This window comes from Musa acuminata, chromosome BXJ1-11 (genome assembly GCF_036884655.1).
Source record: "Musa acuminata AAA Group cultivar baxijiao chromosome BXJ1-11, Cavendish_Baxijiao_AAA, whole genome shotgun sequence".
Taxonomy (NCBI): domain Eukaryota; kingdom Viridiplantae; phylum Streptophyta; class Magnoliopsida; order Zingiberales; family Musaceae; genus Musa; species Musa acuminata.
Window position 1 is genome coordinate 27,200,745 of NC_088337.1, and position 20,368 is coordinate 27,221,112.

At 40.1% G+C, this 20,368-nt stretch overlaps 2 protein-coding genes and 1 non-coding gene across 3 annotated transcripts; all 3 read right to left on the reverse strand.

Moving 5' to 3' along the window:
* Positions 1-589: 589 nt before the first annotated feature.
* Positions 590-8,904, reverse strand: LOC135597437 (26S proteasome regulatory subunit RPN13-like). Its single transcript, XM_065090380.1, has 14 exons — positions 8,754-8,904; positions 8,444-8,492; positions 6,335-6,427; positions 6,143-6,202; positions 5,708-5,746; positions 5,547-5,621; positions 5,232-5,298; positions 5,059-5,149; positions 2,068-2,186; positions 1,938-1,961; positions 1,768-1,862; positions 1,612-1,689; positions 1,480-1,534; positions 590-940 (listed from the first exon to the last, which is right to left on the reverse strand). The coding sequence occupies exons 2-14, from the start codon at positions 8,465-8,467 to the stop codon at positions 792-794; spliced, it is 969 nt and encodes a 322-aa protein (XP_064946452.1). The 5' UTR covers positions 8,468-8,492; positions 8,754-8,904; the 3' UTR covers positions 590-791.
* Positions 8,905-9,666: 762 nt separating this feature from the next.
* LOC135597438 (protein mago nashi homolog) lies at positions 9,667-14,739 on the reverse strand. Its single transcript, XM_065090381.1, has 3 exons — positions 14,435-14,739; positions 14,152-14,328; positions 9,667-9,948 (listed from the first exon to the last, which is right to left on the reverse strand). Exons 1-3 carry the CDS (start codon positions 14,660-14,662, stop codon positions 9,883-9,885), a joined length of 471 nt encoding a protein of 156 aa, XP_064946453.1. The 5' UTR covers positions 14,663-14,739; the 3' UTR covers positions 9,667-9,882.
* LOC135597863 (U6 spliceosomal RNA) lies at positions 11,797-11,899 on the reverse strand. Its single transcript, XR_010481454.1, has one exon. It is a non-coding gene; the product is annotated as a U6 spliceosomal RNA (small nuclear RNA).
* Positions 14,740-20,368: the final 5,629 nt, after the last annotated feature.

Below are 20,368 nucleotides of genomic sequence, written 5' to 3' on the forward strand. Positions count from 1 at the left end.
CTTGATCCGGTGAGGTCGCACTTTCTATGCCCAATCTGGTGAGATCGAGCATTCATGCCCAATCCGGTGAGGAATCTCTTTGTCGAGATGTTCTTGTGAGGTTTATTCGTTTTGCCTATAATATTGTGAAAGCCCAATCTGGTGAGGCATCCTTTTGTCAAGATGTTCTCGTGAGGTAGAGATGCTCATGACGCATCCGATATGCAGTCAAATTAATCTAGTTTTATCGTGTGGAAAGAGAGTTCAACATAAATTTTAATGTACATATAAGATTGATGTTGTAATATATAAAGCACTCGTATCTTCCTTCTGTCAAAAGGCACAAAGGTCACATTTCAATTTCAAGACTTCATTAGAAGTATATTTGACAAACCCCTTTCAATGATCAAACCAATTTTAATTTGTTTGCTGTGGACGAAAAATACTCGAAACAGTTGGGCGTCTATGGATATTGCCATCCTGTAACTGTATGGAAGGCTTACGAGATCGCCTACGTCGGATGTTGTTTTTGTGTATGCTGCAGCTTACTTCCATCTCCATTCGCTTCTTACTTTGGACAACTGCACAAGGATCAATATTTACAAGCTCATTGGCATGCATAATATAAAATGCTTTATAAATGACAGTTTATTGTTGAATGCAACTAAATCAATGTTTTTTTTAAAGAAAAATGTTACAATCATCATGAACAATCCAATTTTCACATGCATTTCCCACTTAAACAAAGCAAAATTGCCCAGATTCTAGCTAAACATAAGAAACATGTTGCCCATCACCAGCAACTGGTGCTGTCAGCTTTCGTCCATGGCGTCACCTCTACCACACCTTTGCGACTGGGAATCCTTGCTCTCATCTTGCGCCGAGTTGGACCCTGCAGCCTCCGATGATTTTGCCACCGAGTCTTCGAGAGCCTCGAGGAAAGACAGGACGGTGAATTTGTCTGCAAAACCTTTTAACTTCAGCTTTCACTTCAAGCATCGCAACAACAACAAAAACAAAGCAAATCATAATAGAAATCTTATCTAAATGGACTACCAACATGATTTTAGCTATTCGGGTTACAAGTTGAAGGTGCAGATGCTGAGTGCACTTCATGGTTTTATTTTCTCATCATCAAGACTATTGTATGTGCTGAAAGGTTGCTGATTAGCTTGGTCACTTCAGAACAGAAGGTTTCGCAGCAAACAATAATGCACTGAAAAGGCCAGGCCAAGTAATATTGCACCAGCGCAACTATATACTTGCAGCAACATGCAGTGATGTTTCATAACCATGTTGAAGTATATTTTCAGTGTGCAAATTTCTATTACCATAAATTTAGTAAGAACAGAAAATCTAAAAGACACTTGATTTATGCACAAGATCAAAAGAATTAACATTTCCAACAAGTGAGGCACACAAGAGCTTGATCGATAAAGGCAACAGGGAACATAATCTCCAAGCAGAAGAATGGTCATCAAGTTGAACAAAGAAACTTACATTTACTCGGGTTGATTCCAAACTGCGACAGATCTATCTGTCCTGTTCGAAGCACCTGTTTGACATTCAAAAGTGCAACGTTTTTTGAAACTAGGCAAAAGTCATATTTTCCAAATGGAGGCAATTTCTTACATGAGTAAATGTGTCTACTTGTTGACGGAATTGTGGACTCTGCAACAGTTCCATGAGATCAGCAGGACTCCAGGAACCCTAATAATAATAAAAGTATCATGGAGTGCAACAGGCAAGAAAGCACTACTTTTACATATTGTAGTTATTAGCATGTACCTCAGGCAAGTATTGTGCCAACTGTTGTTCAATTGGCAATGTTTCTATTAGAGGCAAGACCAAATCGGGCTTTAAAATGTCACCCAATCCCAACCCTAAAATTCATGATTTTAGCAGCATTACAGAAAGTAACTGTACAAAATAAACATTGAACCATGATTAAAATTTACCTGCATCAGGATCTTCAATAGCATCTAGAACACAAACAAAGGACAATAAGTTATAATAACAAGGCAGAAAAGCTAAAGGGTCTGGTCCCCATTAAGATTCCTCAACTAGAACTTAAACACTTAATGATACCTGCTGGCTGAATGCTTCTTAAAATCCTCTGCAGGTCTGCCAACTGCACAGGTCTGGCAGAGGAGGTTACTTCTCCACCTAATTCACCAGCTATGTTTTGATCAACCAGGTTTCCAGCTCTAAACATACATGATAAAAGAAAAACATCAATGACCCAGAAAGAGGCTTAAATAGAAAGTTGGAACTACTAGAAGACATGATATTGTAAAGAATGTGTAGATGCTAGCGCAACTAATTGGCCTCTGGTTGTGTAAAGTTATGAATGACTTTTTAAGTGAGAAATTCAAAAAAAAAAAAAAAAGCTCCACTTAGTACAATTTAGAGAGCAAAACTTGCTTCTTCAATCAAACATGTTTCAGAATAATGAAAACTTAAATAAATTAATGTGCATTGTTATTTTTTTCCTTGCGCTAATTTGCTTAAAATTGTTTGAATATTAAGAATCAAAATACTAAAACTTAAACACTGGGATATATTTGTAGGATATACTGAAGGGAAAAAAGGTCTTTTGGAAGAGTTACATTCTATCTCAAGGAGAAACTAAAACAAGTGGGTCAACTTTTACCTCTACTCCACTGGAGTGAAAATTCTTTTTATTGTCAAATAAGTTAGATCATGAACATCTTTTAAAATAAGGGAATGAGTTTATGAAGATATTAAGTACAAGCAAATATAATAAGTGAAGTATTTATTTTATGCTAATTAAGCATGATTCCAAATGGACTTGGTTTGAGAATTCCAATATAATATGATCCAAACAAATACACATTCACTTACTAGACAGCAGTATGAGCAGCAGAACAACAAAATACACGGCATCCAATGGAATACGCAAGTGACAAGACAGGCACATAAACAGAATTTCTTTACCAAATCCCACATGTTGGTAAGACTTGTTAGTCAACTACCCTACAGATGATCACATGTTATTTCCAACTTAATGAACATGAATTCCATCATGTATGAGATTTGGACTTAAACGTTCCCTCAATCTGTTATGACCTCCCCCTGTCTATTTTACCTCTGACATTACATTTCAGTTTGAGCTCATGCAAAGGTTGACCTTTCCCTTCTCTCTACCATCACAACTCATGCCAACAAACAGCTCAAGGGAAATGCCCAAGGTCCTACAGTAAGTTGTATAAGTACCTTAAATCACTTGCTCTTTCTCCAATCAGCATTATAACCAACCAAAATTATCAAAAACCATAAGCATATAAATTAAATGTTATCTACAATAGAAGGATAAGATCCCCAAGATTCCTATCTTTAAATGCATCATAATGCGGAGAACTATAAATTAAGACCTACCACAGGTATGCCAAGTGGTTCAACAAATGTGCAAAATCATATTATGGGTCTACTCCATTGCAAATTGCTAGAATTGTCTAACAGCCAGATAAGGTGGGAAAAGGTAATTGCATCCTCCTCCATATTCACTAATGTATTGTTATGGTAGTTGAACAGACCTCTATTAACTAACTTATATGGCCTCATGTTTCATGCCTCAGTTCTGTGTTATGACTTCATCAGAACCTCGAATTCTCTATTTTCATCCCTGTGCAAAAGTGAATTACAGGAAGAGACAACTGATCAGTTTATCCAAGAACTAAATTATATATTATCAAGTTCCAAAGAAGGAAACAGTGACTTATCAACCACTACAGTTCCTAACAATCATCTATGTGTAACCATCTCTGTTCTGATTGGTGATTTGGATGTAACTTTCAGTTTTTATACACCAACCATTGCCCAGCAATACAACAAGAAAGAAGGTCAACCTTTACTTCTGTTCAACCAATTGAGAAGCACGTTGAGCCATAAAGGAGACAGTTGTGAAAAAATGAAGAGACAAATTTTCACAAGTCTACCGCAGTTACTACGCCAGCTAGCCAAAGACGAAGGAAAAAAAAGTTTATAGTGCCAATAATTAATTAAAACAAATAAATTACTTGAATTATCAGGACATGATAAGTTTGAAATTGTAAGGCAATTGACAGTGAATTAATTGAAAGGATCTCACTTACACATGAAAAGATCCCAAAGGAGTCTTCAAAAGGAAGCTATCAAGCCATCAACAAATAACAATTTTACAATGCTCCACTTATGCATGAGCAATTAAAAAATCCATTCGGCGTGGCAAGATTAAAGATGGTAATCAATTAGTATCTCGGCTAGTCAACGATCATGCCAAAGGCGATGATTGCCTTTTATGGACTACCCTTAATACCACAGTTCTTTCTCATGGAAACATAAAATGCTTTTTGAAACTAAAGGGGTAATCACATAAAATGTACATATACACACATGTATATATATGTATGTATATATACATATATACATACATATATACATATATATATATATATATATATATATTAAAAAAATTAGTTTCATATTACTATTGCAAAATTGATAGAAAAACATCTAAGCACATAACATAGAAAATACCCAGATGTACCTTGTCAGCGGTGTTCAATGTTTTTAGGGGCACATATGATGTAAAAATTTGCAGAATGTCCAACCGCAATTAGAGTTTACATGCAATAATTCCTACAAGAAAAGAAACAAACAAACAAATAGGAACCAGTTTTGCAGAATGATACCAAGTGGATGGGCCCAAAATCTAGAACTTTGATTTCAACTGCTTTTTACTACGCTATATATAGTATTGAGGTTTATCCCCTACTCCTGTAATCAGATATTTCAAAATTTGTTAGGTACTAATTTGTGTTGGAAGCATCTACTTTTAGTTATTAAATGACTTTGAACCCCAATTTGTCCTATTTGCTGCTATCCCTTCAACATAAAATAATAATGATTTTCTAGCTCACATTAAATAGTAACAGTAATCACAGAAATTACTATGAAAGAAAATTGTTTTACACAAAAAAATAAAGCAGAGGATATTAAATTTTTCTACAGACAAAGTATGTTAAAAGTAGTTGACTACATAATTATGCATCAGAATGATACTAAATGTATGCACACCTGGATGAAAAATCATCCTCCACTGTATTGTCAGACATGTCAGACATCTGAGGTGGAACTGAAGCTTCAGCCTCATCTTCTCCCATTAGATCTGATAAAGAGTCATACTTTAGAAAACAATAAATCAGAAAAACAAAACATCACAAACGTGTGCCTCAAGGATTTTGACATACCTAAAGGTTGGTTAATGTAGCAATTGACGGAGGTGAATATTTGTGAGTCCTCATCAGCTCTTGGCTCCTAAGATTCATTGGTACAAAATAGTTCAGAACAAGGTTTCGTGTAGGCCGGTACTAATTGGTATTTATTTTCTTTAATTTTTTTAGTAATAGCGGTGAGTACAGGTCGATATCACCCGCTGTACAGGTACAAACCAGTTGCCAAAACCAGTATCAGACTAGTACTTGAAACCTTGGATGAAAATCCAAAGGCTTGATGTAAATGATAAAAGAAATTCTCAAATGCTCACAGTATTCAAGTCAGCTAACCTGCATCCAAAAGAAGCTCTTCCTATTATCATGTCTAAACTTCAAAATATACACCCTTTCAGAGGATTGAGACACCTGAAAGACATTGATACCCAGGGGAATCATTTAGGTCCCGCAAAAATAAAACCAAAAGGCATTACTAGGTGGCATGAAATAAGAACCTTCTCAAAAACAGCTTCATCTGGGAAGATGATCTGATCCTGTTATCTGGTCAAGAAAATCTATGACAGCAATGCTCAAAAAGTTCTTTAGAAAGTGGAACATGAAGAGATGATAAAAGCCAGCAGCTAACCAAACAGAAAGCTAGATAACACCTATGCAAATTCTAGTCAATCACGAAAGGATAGAATCAACAGGAGACAGCTAGCACATTAAAAACAACCATTACCAGAAAAAAAAAAAAAGTAATTAACACAAAGGAGGCCAGAGGAATCCCAGCATAGCCTGTTCAAAAAGGAAACTGAAAAGACACGGCTAAAATGTCAAACAGATGCTACTAAAAAAAGAAAACCAGAGATGTAATTATATTATGCGCATTATGTAATCAACAATTGAGTAGCTGTTAAAATGTCTTGCTATGTGTTTCAGAAGGATACATCTTCAACGACGTTCTGGGTTCGATCAATCCACTGGAAGTGAACTAATCCCTCCTCACTCTAATGATGAAATTTCACAAAAAATTACAAATTGACTTTAGGAAAGATAAAGATGAAAACATATAGTGTAACCTCATATAGTTGGATCTCAAACAAAATTGCTTAAATAACTGGTTCAAGAACAAGGCATACCCTTCCTATACGAACAAGCCCTTTCCTGGTATCTGGTACCACCCTTGTACCATCGAGGACCATCTTACCTGCACGAAATTCCAACATGATCTCCTGGACCAGAAATAGGCATTGGTCAGCATATCATGTGCTAAAGGTAATGAGTGCTCAATCTCATGGAATTACTCTAAAATGTATTGCAATGAAAAGCGTCATTAGATTATACTCCACAAACAGCAAACATTCATTTTTTTTCCAGAATAAGTTCCTTAAAAAATTAATAGCTCCAACAATAGTCAATGCTATTTATGCCAAATCAGTGATTTAAAAAGCTCTAAGCGTCAAAAGACACCAAGGTCAAAAAACACCCGAGGCGCTAGACGCTCGCCCGAACGAAACGAGATTCTAAAATATAAAAAATATAATATAATTAATAAATATAATTATTTAAATAAAAATATGATATTAAATTAAGAAAATCTTGCAAAATCACAATATCACATTAACAAAAAATCTTAAAATTCAAATCAGTAACAATAATTTCAAATAAATAAAAATAGCAGTATTAAAATTAAAATAATATATTATTAATCTAATAAATAAAAAATACTATTACTAGTATACTGTTAATATACTGTTAACAGTATACTATTGAGTCGATGTGAGTAAGAGTAAGACAGCGGCGACGAGCGACGAGCAGTGGTAGCGGGAAGCAACAACACTGGCAAGCAGCGACAACAACAGCGAGCAACGATAGTGGCAGCGGCAACGGTAACGAGAGTGCAACGTAAGAGTAAGACCGATGCTGCTGACTGAGAGCAGCAACAGCGGTAGCAGCAAACAACAACAACGGGAGCGGCGAGCAACGACAGTGGCAGCGGTGAGCAACGACAATGGCAGTGGCAGCGGAGAGCAACGACAACGGAGAGGAAATGTCGGCAGCAAAATCGCGAGCAAGGTTAGGGTTGGGGAAGTCGCGAGAGGGATGCTGGGAGGCTGATATTGGTACTTTAGTTGGTTCGATTGAACCAAATAAAGCACTAGGGTCGCCTGGTTTAACCCGGGCGCTCGCCCGAGCCCAAGCGTCGAGCGCTTCGGGTGAGCGCCCAGGCGACGCCTCTTTGAAGCGTGCCGCCTGGACATGAAGCGAGGCGCTCGGGCCTCGCCTCGCCCAAGCGCCTATTGAAATCACTGGCATCAAATATCTAACGAAAGATGATAATTGCTATAAAGTCTTTCTGATCAGGCCAAATTCTACTCCAGGAATAGCACTGACATCTTACAAAGGTTCTCTTCCATGAGCATGTCAAACTCGTAACTAGTTCTACGTGTGCCATTCCTTTTCTAGAATGCGCTGTTTCTCCATCCTACTCCAGTACATATTGATAACTTTGGATACATTTAAAGTTTGCATGCTCATCTCACAGTACAATAGTTTTGATTTCTACTTATTCACCAACAAAACACACTGTTTTTAACATAAACAGTCAGGGTCACGATTTGCGGAAGAGATTTATGTGGCTGGTAAGGATATATATTTTACACCATTGCAGAAGGACCTATCTACCTATAATACAAAGCAAATTCCAAACAATAGCCCTCCCCTTAATAACTATCATTTAATTTCATCACCAGGTCATCTATCCAGCAACCAATTTCACATGTGGCGGATCATACTTAGATATTCATAAAAGTCAACCGAGGAATAGAAAAATCATACTTTTGGACTGTCATAAATCCATTTTATATAGTTTAACTCCATCCCTCACCTCTCTGAGTGCAAATTAGTCACAAGAAACCCACCAAGGCATGCTTGAGGATGTCGTGGTACTACCAATTAACAAAAAACAGTTTCTTTTTAATATCTCACAGTCAGAGATAATGACACCCATATCATGACTGAACCAAACGAACAATTATTGTACAAAAAGTACACGAATCACGTCCAAAAGTCGAAATAGCTTTGCCATCACTGTCATGTAGCTCTTTGTCACTGTTATATCTAAAATTCCTGTTCACAAGATTCACAAATAAAACTTGAGCATATAATGACATAAGAACCCGTCAAAGAAGAAGGAGATGCAAAATTAAAATACATAGCAAAAACAAAGTTAATAATCAGCTGGTTACCTGCAGCGGAACATCGTTCTCCATCGTTCACAATCCAATCACGCTGAACCTAAGAAGTCGTCACAAAAGTGGTCAATGCAAGCTGAGTCACAATCTCAAGCTCATACCAAGCAATCAGATGAAAAGGGCAGAGGGCGGGAAGGAGGAGGTAAGAATTAGAGAAAAGAGAAAGGAAAGCAAGCAAGAAAAAGAAGAGGATCGACAAGCCGACAGGGAAAACCCTAGGGTTTCCCCTGAACCACAACCGAAACCTAATCATAATCTGAGTGGATAAAAGAAAAAGGGAGCCAAATCAAAGGGATTCCTCCACCTCCTGAATACAGTCGATGGCAGATTCGAGCTTCGACTCGAACACAGTTGATATATTGGTGCCTCGGCGCGGAGAAGCGCTTTTGGGGCGAAGGTTGCCTGGAGGAGATTTGAGAGCTCGGGGAGAAGGCGTCTTGGTGGTCTCATATAGTGGATATTCTAAATTACCATATAGCCCTGGTCCGTGAAGAGACTCGTGTCTCGGGTACGACATGTCGGGTTGGAGCGGTTCATGGAATCCAGATTCGCAAGGCTGTGTCGAACGTGTTTCACGTCTCGTGCTCGATTTCCGCACGTTACTATGTCGTGAAATAGGAAATAATGAATATTTGATCAAAATTATCTAATATGGCATAATTTAATTTATATACTCCTAAACTTAATTTTAGCATATACGTAAATATAAACTTATATAATTATTTTTTATAACAATTTTCGACTTTGAATAATAAAATTATGGGTGAATTATTGAGAAAACCCCTTCTATTGAACATTTTTTCAAATAGATACCCACTCGTCATTCACATCGAATGGGTTCCATAAGTTAAATCGATTTAATTATAATAGTTTCATACATACTTACAGCATATGTTTGTTAAAGTTCTCTGTAACCTTCTTTAGAAATATTATCAACTAGCATAAAAATGAAGGGTTTTATATGTTTTGATTCCCAACTCGATATAAAAATATATATTTAAAATCATAGTTAAAATTTGTATTATAATTTGAGTCATTGTTCCTCGACTATAATATTTTTATATAAATAACAAATATTATAATTTCATTTAAAAACATTATAGTTGATATAAAACTCAATTTTGTATGCTATTATTCTTAATTCAATAAAAATAGTTTATTTATATCTGAATTGATAAAACCGCATCCTACAAACAATGATAAGAGAGAGCTTCGAATTGGAAAAAAGCTTCATGAACTCACACAACCAAGTTTTTCAAAATACAACATATATGAAGAGTACAACCAACAGAATCAATAAGGCGTTACAGGTCAATGTCTCACATCAAGGGTTGTTGGTTAGATAAGGTTTCATCAACAGTGTGCCTCAAAACTCAAGTCTGACAGGGAGCATAGATCCAAGTCTAGAGAAGCAGAAATGCGGAGATTTAACTTTATGACTGAATAGGCTTAATCTTGAAGTGCAAAGAAATCAAGGAAAACACAAAGCATTTGAGATCCTGCAACAAGCAAAATAAAAACTTATTAATCGCGACAAAAACCAAATACAGGATGAGATATCTCGAATATACTGCTCGACGTAACATTCTACAATCCCTAGAACAATGAGCTGAAAAAAGAGTTAGAAATACAACACCAGCATCCCTGGACAAAGAAATGCGTAAATAAGATTTCTATTGGTGCACTCAATTCCGCAAAATAGCAGATGGAACCAAACAACTTAACCTATTTCTTTTGGTGGAAATTAATCAGAGAATCGTACAAGACCACTAAACTGCCGCATGATCAGCTACATCAACTTTCTCAAGTTCTGTATGAATTTCATCTAAAAACTTTAACCATCAACAACTTCCAGAACATGATTGGTGAGTTTTTTAACAAGGGTGAAGAACTGAATATAAACTTTCAAATATGTAATGACTTGTGAAGTTGTCACCATATTACATGAGCATAAATATATATTAGAACTAGAACATATATGCTATTATTGCTTCATAGAGAAGTTGTAATCTGTGGAATCTGAGCTTCTTTGATGTGAGAACATAAATTCAGTTCTATTTCTTTGGAGCTACAATTTATTGTCCCGGTTATACAGTAAAGACAGAGTATATTCCTCAACATAATATGTTGACAAAAGAAAGCCACAAAAGAATTTTGGTGGCCTAGACTCATCCAGTAAACAACATAGAGATGTTACCTGTGCCATTGCTAGTACAAAGCCAAAGTATAATGAGGTAGTCAATTCCAGAATTATTAAACTTGTGATGAGCAAAGGAAAGAAACCTCAGATGTAATTGTTCAGAACTACAACTTGTCGTGAACTTAATGTTACTCAAACACTAGACAGTAAGCCTACTAATACATGAGAAAGAAAGAGAAGGCAAGGCAAAACCATCAACCTGCTCATAGTCCATATTCAACAAAGTTCAATTTTTAGATTCCTCCTCCAAAGATCACTGCTTAGTGGTTTAAAATTTCAACAAACCACAATCAGCGAACAAGATTTTTCAAGGAAACAAAAGAAAACTACCTCAAAGGCAGAAATAGATCCATGCCTTAAGGAGAAACAGACAAGCTAAACACATTTACAAAAGGTTTTGCATGTAGAAGTTTAATATATGATAAGTTAAAGCTGCATCCTCATAATCGACTAAAGCTATTATGATCCATATGAAATATAGTCAAGTCCTAGAGTTAAATTTTCTGAACTAAGTAGCGTCTTAAGTAGACTCCTGAAGAGTATACATAATGAAACAAAAGGTAAAATGAGCTAAACCATGGCAATATACCAATTATTTTACTCCAAATCGGCCCCAACAAATTGAACTAACACTGAGCCACCATGAAAGTGAGAAAGTTTCATAAAACAACCATGCTCATGTAGAGGATAAAGTTAATGTTTTGATCACAAACAAAAGCACATCTTTCTGTTCTAGAAACTTATTGGTACCTATTTAAACCTAAAGAATTTATTTTCAATAATGCTAATGATACAGTGGCCAAAAATTAATGGCATTGAGAACCCATTCCATGACAACTCAAACTCCAAGATGGCTTTTATTTCGTCTAACTAGCCAACTACAAAAGCTGGATACAAAGGAAATTTATCCAAACATCTTACATAAGGACTGACATCCCCAGAAATCCAATCAGATTAAGCAAAATACCAATCATAGGAACATAATATACAACATTAAAATCATTATCTTGTACCAATACTATCCTTGCGATTGATAATTTTTTATCAGGTTAATCTTGCCTGTGTATGCAACCAGTCTACAAGCTTCAATGTCATGTCTTGGATTTTGAGTTCAAAACTTCAGAGAGAATAGAAAAGGTAAATAGAATTTATGGAGAAACATTTCTCAATTTGTGTGTGTCATCCTTGAGCAAGGGTCATGCTAATCTTCTTTGTATCATTCCAATTTTATTAGATGTATCCAAAGAGACGATAGAATTTATGAAGAGCCTGAATAAATCTGAGCTATAATCCACATACATCAGAAGAACTTGTGACTGATCATATCCCCAGCCATCACACAATCAAGCTTCTTTTTTCCTAACAAAGGAGTAGAAATACGAAAGCACAAAAAAATCCTAGGCACCTATTATGAGCTGCCAGTGAAAGATGTTACTAACATCAACTATGTTTTATTACAAAAAGAATCCCAAGAATTTCGTGGAATCTATTGCATATACTAATTAGCTATTCAGTATCATCCAGAAGTGTATCCATTTCATAATTCTCTACAACAAGATAGTCAATAATAAAGTTCTTTCCAAAATGGCCACTATATAAAAGAGAAAATATTCAGTCATCACCAATTTTTTCTTCACTATAAGCCCAATCAATGAAAATAGCAAACAGTGTTTAAAAAGCAAAAAAGAGATACAAAAGAAAGAAAAGATAAATCGTAATACACAATTAGACACTCTACACCATTGTCAATGAAATATTTTAGTTCATTGACATCAAAATTTTTATCAAGTAGTAGAAAGGATGAGAAGTATGCATAATAATCAACAAGTCTTAAGCTTAGAATATGTACAGCATGTTGAAAAAGTAAATTCAATCTGCAAACCCTTAGTGTGAGGGGAAAAAGTATAAACCATTGCAACTCATTAAGAGTGAATACCTAAAAAAATTGATTTTAAAAAAAATCTACAAAAACTACATTTAAAAAGCTGATCACATGGCCTGAGATATTTTCTTATGACTGGAGAATGAAGCAAAGCTACCTTTAGAGAGCAGTAACTGAAAGTTCATGAAACAGAACCAATTGATACCAGTTTACCAGAAAAATCTGTCTAAATCTGAACATGATAATTTCACATCAGAATTAGAAAAAATAACGTCAAATTAACAAGCATAAATATGTCTGGGAAGGTAATAAAAAACTTGTTTGACGGACAAATACCTTAAACACAATGGTTATACAGCAGAAGATGAAAAATTGAAGTTTACTCTTGTTTTTAAGATGGATGGAAAGCCTTACACAACTAAGGGACCTATAGCAAAATCAGATTTATAAAAGGCATAGTAAAACTAATAGTACTTTGCTGGAACCAAAAACAAAATGGGATATACAATGGGCTTCTATCTAAATGATAGTGCACACACAACAAGTGTATATAGCATAATCCTGATCACTGTCGACCTCCACCACATCTCAACACCAAGTTCTTTCATTTTTTTCACCCATGAATCATCATGGCTTAGACTCAACATCAGGCAAACTACATCATGACATCTATCATCACCTATCATACCGATCTCTGTCTAGAGAGAATATTAAGAGCTCAAAATGTTGGTGTTTTGGAAGCCAAGCACATACTCTTAAGTAGGAGCTGCTGAAGCTTACAGATCTTGGTGCAAATTCTGAAGTCACAAAATTCCTTGGAGATACAAAAGTATTTTTGAATCGTAAAAGTCAGTCATGTCTATCAAAAAGCAAAAGACATAGCTTATTGACCCACTAATTTGACTAGGGTAAATAGGACCGATCTGACATTGACTGCTAATTATCCTATAAAGAGTCTTCATATTTTGAACTGAGATTCCATCAATGATTAATACATACTTCAGTTGAGTAACCATAAAAGTTTTACATTTTTTAAGGAAATAGTATGAAGGTCAGGTAATAATGAGAATTCAAAAAAAGGAAAAAGATTCAAACAGCTATGAGAACATTTATCTGAAAAGGATTCACGATGAACCGGACTCTCAAATCCTGGTGCAGATTCTGAAGTGCAAATCATTGGAGATCAGGAAGACATTGTGCAAGTCAATCATATCAATAGAGGATAAAACCACATAGTTTATTGACTTGTTAATTTTGCTTGGGTGAAAAAGGACTAATATGACTAGGAAAAGCGCATAGCTTATTGAAGACAACATTTTTGAACTCTGATATCATCGGAGATTATGTACATCATGTTAAAGCTTTTACATTTTCGCTGAAAAAAATTTGAAGGGCAGAAGAATAACAAAGCTTTAAAAGAAAAGGAGAGAAATTGAACAGCTAAGAGAACATTCATCAACTAAGATCCTTTCTATTATTCTACATGCACACACATTTCATTAAGCCTCTCCTACCCCTCCCATTCGCATTGTACCTTCAAGCCCGCTCTTCATTGGGCAACAAGTAGGAACCGGAAAGAACAAACAATCCAAAAGGAACAATAATTGAAACATCACAAACCTGAACAAGATAATAGAAGACGCGAAGGCCCTCGGGATCCTGGCTACCCTGGACGTCGACGAGGGACCCGATCTTGGAAGTGGTGAAGGAGATATGCTCGTTGTTCATCACGATCTCCAGCTCCTGCCGGCCGACCCGATCCGGGGGCGGCCAGTTATTGTCGTCCTCCCTCATGATCTGCAGCAAAACCAACCGCACAAAGGGCTAGCATCATCACAAAAGGAACAAATCCAAAATAAACCCTAGAAATCGAAACCCTAATCGAAAGGGGTGAGGGGGGAACCTCGCTGTCGGCGATGATGCGGCGGCACTCTCGGAGTACGGCGGGGGAGACGAAGACCTCCTTGCGGATCATGGTGTCGTTCTTGTAGTTGGAATTGTTGGCGTAGCGGAGCTTGCCGTCGGGGCGGAACTCGAACTCCAAGAACTCGTGCCCGAACTTGCCCTTGTGGCCCACGTAGTAACGCAGGTAGAACTCGTCCTGATCGCCACCAGCACCCGACGCTGCCATTGTCGCCGTTGCAGCCGGCACCACTGCCACCGCTTGCCTCCTAGAAATCTCTCCAAAGGGGCCTTCTTGCCGTTCTGTCTATTTAACTGAAGGGGCAGGAATATTTACATGTAGGTCTTGTACTTTTTTTTTCGTTAAAAATGTCCTTTTATTTTGCATCAACACCCTTCGACATTATTATATCATATTATATTATATTATATTATATTATATTATATTATATATATACATACATATAAACACATATATATATATATATACATATACATATATATATACATACATATATGCAAACATATATATATATATATATATATATATATATACATATATATATATAGACACACACATATATATACACATATATATATACATATATATATGTATATATGTATATATATATATACATGTATATACATGTATATATATATATATACATATATATATATACATATATATATACATATATATATATACATATATATATATATATATATATCCTGATCAATTGTTTATTTTCTTTTTTAACCTTACAGCTATTAGTTTTCAATAACTCCTTTCATATTTTTATTTTTATAAATCAGTACTCCTTTAAAAATGATGATCATTTTTTTTTTAAGTCAACCTGATTTTTTTTTTTCACTTTGATGCCAAGATAAACTCCTTTGAATCATACAAAACTATATCGGACAATACCTCCTCTAATACTTAAGTTAATTGATAAATCAAATATATATGTTTAATGTGTCTCGTAACATACCTATGCTGTGGCAGAGGGAGTCAGCACGGCTTGATTCAGTCCCGGGTGCGTAAGATCATCCACGTCGGCGCACGAGCGACGAAGATCGTCGTCCGGTGAGGTCGGGCTTGGGTTTTGGCTTCAAGGTCTGGAAACTCCCCTTGGTTGGTCACCTCCCTCTCTATCACTTGTCCCTACACACAGTTAGGGTCGGGAAGGGGGCTCCCGACTTCGACCTCTCCAAATATTTTGTTAGAATTGGGTGGAAAATGAGCTAAGAATCGCCTTTGTCACTGGTTTTTATCCCTCCGCTAGGAGACCATTCGTACCTACCATATTTATGGTTATTGACCCACCGAGTGGCGGACTTAATCTTAAGGCGGATGTTGGGCATCCTCGGTGTCACGACGTTTGAGCGGTGGCGTCGTACTTGGTGTCATCCCGACCTTTACGAGACGGTACTGCACTTGGTCGACGTCGCCCCGATCTTCGTGGGACAATGCTGTACTTTGTCGACGCCATCCCAACTTTTGTGGGACGGCACTATGCCCAAGTGGCGTCGTCCCGACTTTCGCGGGATGACACGGTACTCGGTCAGTGCCGTCCCAATCTTTACGGGACATCGCTGTACTTGGTCGGTGCCGACCCGATCTTTGTAGGACGACACGGTACTCGGTCGACGTCATTCCAATCTTTGTAGGATGGCGCTGTACTTGGTCAATGTTGACCCAATCTTTGCAGGATGGCACTGTACTCGGTCGGTGTCGTCCGACCTTTGCGGGACGACACAGTACTCAATCAGCACTGTCCTAATCTTTGCGAGATGACGCTATACTTGGTCGGTGCCATCTGACCTTTACAGAACGGTGTTGACCGAGGGGTGTGGTCCGGTATATTGACATCGATGCTATGTGGTTATGAATAGTGGTTGGAGGGCAGGTTACCAAAATGCGCCCTATCATTCTCTCCCCCCCTCAGAGAGCGACTTATGTCGGGTCGCACCCCGAGGGACCTAGTGTATGGCACGGTGTGATCTCATAAGTTAGGCCTGCCCGTGTAATGACTAGTGGTACAGCAGGTGGTTTGCCATGGACCTCTGGGAGCGAAGATCGGCCTTAGACAGGGTCTATCGGGAAAGATTGTCAGGATTTTGACTAGGCGAGTCACGTTGCTCGATGCTGGGTGTAGTGATTCGGCCAAAATCGGTGGGCATCTTGGCTTGGATACTGAAGGATTGATGCAGTTGAGTGTCACGACTCAGGTTATTGAAGGCCAACATAACCGAGAAGCAAGGCCTGGGCGCTATATGCCGGTGTGACCGAGTTGGATGGCTCGCGTACTGAAGATTGACATGACCGAGCGGCACGATTTGGGCACTGTATGACCGATGTGACCGAGTAGCATGGTTCAGGCACCATATGACTAATGTGACCAAGTAGCATGGTTCGGGTAATGTCTGACTAATGTGGTCGAGCGGCATGACTCGGGCACTATATGACTGACGTGGTCGAGCGACACGATTTGGGCATTGTATGACTGATGTGACCAAGCACTCCGATTCGGGCATTGTATGATTAATGTGATCGAGCGGCATGATTCAGGCACTGTATGACTGATGTGATCGAGCAGCACGATTCGGGCACTGTATGACTGATGCGACCGAGCAGCACGATTCAAGCACTGTATGACCGAAGTGATCGAGCAGCACGATTCAAGCACTGTATGACCGATGTGACCGAGCAGCACGGTTCGAGCACTATATGACTAATGTGATCGAGCAACATGGTTCAGGCACTGTATGACTAACGTGGTCGAGCGGCATGACTCGGGCACTATATGACTGACATGGTCGAGCCACTGTATGACTGACGTGTCCGAGCGTTACGATTTGGGCACTGTATGACTGATGTGACCGAGCAGTCCGATTCGGGCACTGTATGACTGATGTGACCGAGCAGCATAATTTAGGCACTATATGACTGATGTGATCGAGCAGCACGATTCGGGCACAGTATGAATGATGTGATCGAGTAGCACGGTTCGCGCACTGTACAACTGATGTGGTCGAGCAGCATGACTCAGGCACTGTATGACTGATATGACAGGGCAACACAGTTCAGGCACTGTGTGACTGGTGTGGGCGAGCGGCTCTGCTTTGCCCTCGGTCGAAATGAATCAGACAGGAATCTTCTCGCCTCGTTAGTTTTGGTGGGAAACTTCCATGCCAACGGAGGGTTTCTGCCCTAGCGGGAAATTTCTACCCTAGCGAGAAGCTTTTGCCCTGGCGGCAAGCTTCTGTACTGGCGGGAAATTTCTGCCATGGCAGGAAATTTCTCGCCATGGCGAAGATGCTTGCCTCGGGACTTATGCTTCTTTAGGGGTCATTATGGCGAGGAAAGGGACTACTGCCCTTCTAGGGGGAGGCGAAAGGTCGCCTCGGTTGGTGGGGCTTTGCCCTATAAAACCCCCTTCCCACTCTCTCTATTCGCTTGGCGAAGTCCATTCCTGTGCTCCAAGTTCCCGTTCCCTCCTTTTCTCCTTGGGCAGTAAATGCCTCAGGTCAGTCAAGATGTCCACTTCCTCCTCTTCTTCTTCTTCTTCTTCTTCTTCTTCTTCTTCTTCTTCCGGTAGGTCGGGGTCCGAGGCTGCAACGTCAACTTTGAATAGTGGTCTGTCATTGGGTGGGACATGTCCCGTGAGCGAAAAAATTGTTCGGGCCCTGGAGGTCATGAAATCCCTGCACGATTTCGATTCTATCGTGACTGCGGAGTTACTCGGTCGTGTCAACGATCGTTATAGTATCTCGAGCAAATATGAGTTACACATCCCTTGGTCCGAGCAACAGGCCTACGACCCATTCTCGGGTGGGTTCAGACTAACTCTTGATGCCCTTGAGGTCGGGCTTAGGTTTCCCTTACACTCGGTGATCAAGGCTTGCCTCTCTTGGTGGAGGATCTCGCCATCATAGATGGCCCCGAACTCGTGGAGGTATATAGTGGCCTTCCTCAGGGAGTGCTGAGGAGCGGCTATCACCCCAACCCGCTTTCTTTTCCTGTCCTACTTCCATCTTTCTAAGGGGTCGGGCGGCTACTTTCTATCCTCTCACGGTGGATTTAGGGTGAGTGGGGTGCCTTCCAACAATAAAGGGTGGAAGAGCCACTACTTTTTTGTTATCTGTCATCGGGGGTGGGGGTTTAGCCTCATATGGTCAACTCGAGTGATCAACAACAATTGCCCCGGGTTGTCTAACGATGAGTACGAGCAGCTAGGGCACTTGAAGGGGATTCTCGCTACCTCATGGGCCATTAGGGACATGACCGAGGAGTGGTTGGTCAAGGTTGGCCTTATTCCGATGCCCTGGGGTATGGCTTGGGCCAATCCCCTTTTACTAGTCGTCTTGGCGTTGTTTGACGTTACTAACACTTTTTGATTTCTTGGATAGATATGGTGAATCTTGGGCACCTGCGAGGGATGCCCCATGCCTCAATGGCTCCTTAGTCTAATCCTTCCACCGCACAACCCGTAGGAGATTCGGGTCGGCTGGGGAGCCCGGAGCCTGACTGCCAGCGTAAGAAGCCGAAAACCAAGACACCAAATATGCCTGAGTATGTCGTGGCTCAAATGTCCGCCGCCAAAGCTGACGATAGCCCGGGGGGCAATCCAGTGGTCCTGCCCCCAGGGAGACTACTGGGAGCTTGCAGGGCAAGGAGCGCATCGGGAAGGTGGGGTCGGCCAAAGCAGCCCGTCCTGCCATGGTGCGTGATCTCTGTCGCACCCGAGCTTGCTCCAAGGACCTTTCCAGGCTCTTTTTATGGGGGAGATGCCCAAGGGGGAAGCGTTCGACCCTATCGTGATGCGTTGGTCAGGATTGACCCTCGAGAGCTGAGTTTAGATGGACGACGTGACCTCTACGACTTATGCTCGGGGTGCCCTTTTCCCCGATATTGCCAGACGGTTGTATGGTTCACCTTCTGATAGGGGTAAAAATGGCGATGTGACATGCTATGACAGCAACCCCCTGAGTGACACACTGCCCGAGGCTCGCCATACCCTGCGGCAGCTCGGCCTCCCACGCAACCCTAGTGGCAATGTCAGATGCCACCGAAGGTGCAGTCCTGCCCTGCAGACAACCACGTCAGGTAACTGTTAGGATCCTTTTATTTTTCCTTTTATTTTCTGTGCTTTCCTTTTATTTTCTGCATATTTATTAAGTCTGTTTAGTTTAGCTAAAGTCGGAACTCTATAAATAGAGATGTAACTGCTTCTTTTCGCTTATCTATGAAAAATACTATTTTATCTTTTGATAAACCTTTGGAGGCCGATCCCCTCGAAGCGATCAAGGAGGGCCGATCCCCTCGAAGCGATCAAGGAGGCCGATCCCCTCGAAGTGATCATCCCCTTCCCTTCTTCTTTTTACGATAAGACTTTAGGGTCTTATCAATTGGTATCAGAGCAGCGATCCTTGGCACGTTCCCGCTGCAACGTAACTAAAAAAAAAAAAAAATTAGAAGGAAAGGAAGAGAGAAAGCAGCCGTAGCCACGCATCCCTGCTTCCTCTGCTTGCGGCCAGCCCACCGCCGCCCCTGCTCTCCGGCAGGCCGCGCCCTTCCTTGCTGCCTCCTTTCCACCGCCGGCGCTGCGTCCCAGCCGATCGACCAACGCCGCCGCTGCCCCCCAGCCGGCGACCTCTCATCCTCGCTTTCCCGTCTCGCTCGAGCGAGAAGGATCGCTGGCGCCGTCTCCCTGCCAACGGACCACCCCTTCGTCGTTGAGACTCTCGGCGACGCTGCCCTAACTTCTCTGCCACCGTGACCCCGGGTCGCAGCCGCCGGTTGCCCCCCTCCTCTTCACGGCGACCGAAACAGGGCAACTCACCGCTGCTGCCCTTGTTTCCAGCCGCGCCTCCTCCAGCACTCCTCTTTCCCTCGAGTGCCGTTGCCGCCCAGCCGACCCATCACCGCTGTGGG

Coding starts and splice junctions, on each gene's coding strand:
- LOC135597438 (XM_065090381.1), bottom strand. CDS start 14,662: ATGGCAGCGTCGGGTGCTGGTGGCGATCAGGACGAGTTCTACCTGCGT. Junction 14,329..14,434: donor GCATCATCGCCGACAGCGAG/GTTCCCCCCTCA, acceptor GTTTTGCTGCAG/ATCATGAGGGAGGACGACAA. Junction 9,949..14,151: donor TCTTCTATTATCTTGTTCAG/GTTTGTGATGTT, acceptor TGCTTGTTGCAG/GATCTCAAATGCTTTGTGTT.
- LOC135597437 (XM_065090380.1), bottom strand. CDS start 8,467: ATGGAGAACGATGTTCCGCTGCAG. Junction 6,428..8,443: donor AGAACGATGTTCCGCTGCAG/GTAACCAGCTGA, acceptor TTTCTGGTCCAG/GAGATCATGTTGGAATTTCG. Junction 1,863..1,937: donor TATTGAAGATCCTGATGCAG/GTAAATTTTAAT, acceptor CATGAATTTTAG/GGTTGGGATTGGGTGACATT.